This window comes from Solanum verrucosum, unplaced genomic scaffold (genome assembly GCF_900185275.1).
Source record: "Solanum verrucosum unplaced genomic scaffold, falcon-dt-bn FXZP01000308.1, whole genome shotgun sequence".
NCBI classification, from domain to species: domain Eukaryota; kingdom Viridiplantae; phylum Streptophyta; class Magnoliopsida; order Solanales; family Solanaceae; genus Solanum; species Solanum verrucosum.
The window spans coordinates 464,738-468,518 of record NW_026020574.1 but is presented as its reverse complement, the minus strand read 5'-3'; the positions used below and the strand labels follow the sequence as shown (position 1 = coordinate 468,518).

At 29.8% G+C, this 3,781-nt stretch overlaps 1 protein-coding gene across 1 annotated transcript; it reads right to left on the bottom strand.

The window, feature by feature from the left end:
- Window positions 1-431: 431 nt before the first annotated feature.
- LOC125811233 (NAC domain-containing protein 100-like) lies at window positions 432-3,032 on the bottom strand. The gene is made up of 3 exons (XM_049490739.1): window positions 2,846-3,032; window positions 1,651-1,922; window positions 432-992 (listed from the first exon to the last, which is right to left on the bottom strand). The coding sequence occupies exons 1-3, from the start codon at window positions 2,997-2,999 to the stop codon at window positions 432-434; spliced, it is 987 nt and encodes a 328-aa protein (XP_049346696.1). The 5' UTR covers window positions 3,000-3,032.
- Between the last annotated feature and the right edge of the window lie 749 nt (window positions 3,033-3,781).

Genomic DNA, 3,781 nt, shown 5'->3' with positions numbered 1-3,781 from the left:
CATGGTTTTAAGCATTAATTGTTTATGTACATGTTTTTTTATGATGAAATAAAAGGGCACACTTCCTTAATGCGTAAATTCCTTTTTTTAAAGAAAAATCTTAAAAGTACATATTAGTTTTAAAAGCATAAACGCTCAAAAGAGGAATTAAATTGTTACATAGTGTGGAAGCATTTTTGTAAATAAAAGACAAATTACAACAAAGACTAGGGATTTTCCCAAGTCAATAAAAGACTAAATTTACCTCTCTTTTTTTTTACTTATTTATGTCTCATAGATTTTTTTTTCCTATGGACTTACTTGTTGCATATACAGTAAAAACACATCTAAAAAAGCATTCATTCCAATTTCCAACAAATAGTCTTGGTTGGTTCCAACTCCCTTCTTTACAAAGCTGTAGTTAGTTGTGACTACTGAAGACTAATGCTCTTTCACCAAATATTGGAGTCCAATTGTTCCTGTGGCTGTTGATGCTGTACAGAATTATCTAATGCCATAGATGAAGAAGGTACCCCAATACTATTCACAGCAAAATCATTTCCAAACTGCGTTGTGAGAATATTCTCCTGTGGGAGCATAAACGCGTAGTCATGTGTAGTAGTAGTAGAACTTGTAGCTTGTTCTCTTGGCGAATAACCCCTTAATTGTAATGCCCTAAAAAGCAACGAATTTACTGATGAAAGATTAGAGCTTAACAAGTTCGAAGACCAAGGTAGTAATGGATGAGTGTTTGCTGCTGCTGCTTCCCTTGTTGCAGCAGCCAAGTTTATATTATCGTTGTTGTAATTATGCAAGGAAATATTGTTGATCGCGCTTGATGGAGTAGTGGTTAGGTAGTTGAAATTAAATGGTAGCTCAATATCTCCAAGCTCATTTGCTATTGTGTAATTAGTGTCACAAGGTGACTCTAGGGATAGAGGAGAAGATGATGTTGGTTGTGGCTTTTTCACAGTTGAACTCTTTTGGAAGACCCTGCAGACTACCCATTCCTCCTGAAAGCAAGACAACAAAAATTTAATATATTAATCGCGGAATAATAACACTCCCTTTCTCCCATTTTATATAAATTAGTTTGACTTGACATTAAGTTTAAGAAAGAAATTTTTTTGAAACATGTGTTTCAAATAAGTGATAGATTGTTTAAAAATTAAATTGTTACTTAATATAGAAATGTGTTATTCTTTTTCAAACTAAATAGAAAAGAAAGTGAGTTGTATAAACTGGAAAAGAGGGGGTATTTGTTAGTGTTAGAATAAGTGATGAATTCAAGATATATAATAAGAATGATCACCCTTTATCTCATGGTGTATTCTATTTCTTTCTTTAAGATGTAGTAACAACTCTCTTTGGCTACCTGACTTTGCCCTTGGTGGTGGAGGTTCGACTATCCCCTCCCCCATGTAATTGAAAAAAATAAATCATATTACTAAGATTTGAATTGTATATAAAATGATAATATTGAATATAGAAAAATACACACTATTTCTATCTCATTCTACATGATTTACTTTCCTTTTTAGTCAATTTCATAAATAATTACACATTTTTATATATAGTAATATATGACTTATTTTAGACGACAAGTTACAAAAGTTTTTCTTTATAAAATTTCGTGTCAAATGTATTGTTTTTTATTGTGAATGTACTTACCTTAGAAGGTTTGTAACCAAATCTTGTTTCAATTCTGTATTCATGCATAACCCAATTGGTTTTTTCACCCTTAGGAGCTCTTCCTCTGTAGAAAACTAGGGTTTTCTTCATCCCAACAAGGACTCCCGTTCCACCACGAAATATCTCTTTATCCTTCCCTGTTGTTTTCCAGTAGCCTGCTTCTGTAGCTCTGTTTGTTCGAAGTCCTGTTGGATACTTTCGATCTTTTAGACTGAAGAAATACCATTCTTTTTCTCCCATTGACGCTTTTGCTGTACCACAACATTAATTAAGAAATTAACAACAATCGAAATATTTCATTATCGAATATTTATTTATTTTTAGTTTTTTTTATTATCATAGTGGTTGCTATTTGGTGAGCTTATTCACATAAAAATAACTCACCACTTCATTTTTTTCTACCTTCATATCCACTTACACACGCAATGTTTGTCAACATAGAGAAGTAGTAATTAAAAATATGATAAATGCCTAGGGCTTTTGCAAAAGAAGAATGTCATTTTCTGTTTGTTTGCTACATAATTAAGCATCCTGTACATGGAGTTATAATCAGTGGCGTAGCCACATATAACATCCTTTGTTGAAAAATTATAATTATATATAGAAAATTGTATAAAGTATATATACAAGTCAAAAGTTATTTTTCATATATATATTAAATCTTGGACACTAGACCAAATCTCTGACGACTCGTTATAATCTCATACGCTATCTTTGCCTACTATTCATGAAAAAAAAAAAGATAAAGGAAGAAGCAAGAAATAAAATATTCTCATTTTTGCTCTCCCATGAGTGGATTATACAATTTGAACTTCCCAAACTACATGCTAAATTATACATCAATACACATAGTAACATTTCTATCTATATATCCTTCTTTCAAAATATAATAAGTAGGTAAAAACTAGCTGAACATATATAGATTGAGCTAGAGCTAGAACAACACAAAACAATTTGTATAAATTGTTCGTAATTAACTAAAAAAAAGTGATAATATATTCATCGCTAAATAAGATTACTGACTAGCTAATTTTGATTTTTAACTACAAAATTTGTCTATTGCTAATAATATTATTTTTAATTTCTTTTAGTAGTGAAATTAAAGATTGAAATAAAGGGTAGAAAGAAGCAAATGAAGATGATTGAATGATCAAAATATAAAATACATAATTACCAGGGAGGTCCCAAGGCTCAGACTTATTGAGATCAACATCAGTAATAGCTCTAGCAGTGAAGTTGAAATCAGAAACTTTATTATTCAGATAATAAGTAATGAGTTCTTCATCTGTTGGATGGAACCTGAACCCTGGAGGAAGATTTTCCTCCATTATATGACCTTCTTTAATTAATTTTCTAAAGCAAACTAAAAGTACGGATGCAAATAAGATGCCTATTATATATATGTTGTAAAGCTGCGTTAATTTCTATGCACATTTTTTAATAATTAATATTACAGCTATCGTATATTGACAAAGATAGTGTATATACGAGGATTTTCATTTGATTTTGTCTTTATTATAATGCCACTATATGAAGTGAGGTGGCTGCTCACCTCTACCCCTCTAAAATGACACGATTAGGTTGATGTCAAAATTTATTAATTAGTATTACTAAAAATGTGTTTAAATGAATATAACAATAATATGTTTTGTGAAATTTCAGAAGTGGGGTTTGAGAAGGTAAATTGTATGTTGACAATGGCGGAATCAAAATTTTTAGTGAGGAGGTTAAAAAAAATATTAAGAAAATATTTTCCATTTATTATAGCAATAACATTTTTTCTTCACTTGATCACTTTTAATATATTTGTAATACAATTTTAATACATATTACAGAGAAGTGAGAACAATTTATAAAACACATATAATACAAGTTTTATTGATGGATAATACATTTTTCACACATTTTAATACAATGTGTCGATTTCTTACCAAACAAGCACAATATATTTTAAAATAGTTATAATACATATATATTGCATACATAATTCACTTCTAATACATATTGTAGATTTATAATAGTATTGCTAAAAATGGCAATAAATACTAAAATCAGTAATTATTTATTAAAAGGTACCCATCCAAGTAATATAGTCCCTTACTTGAGTTGA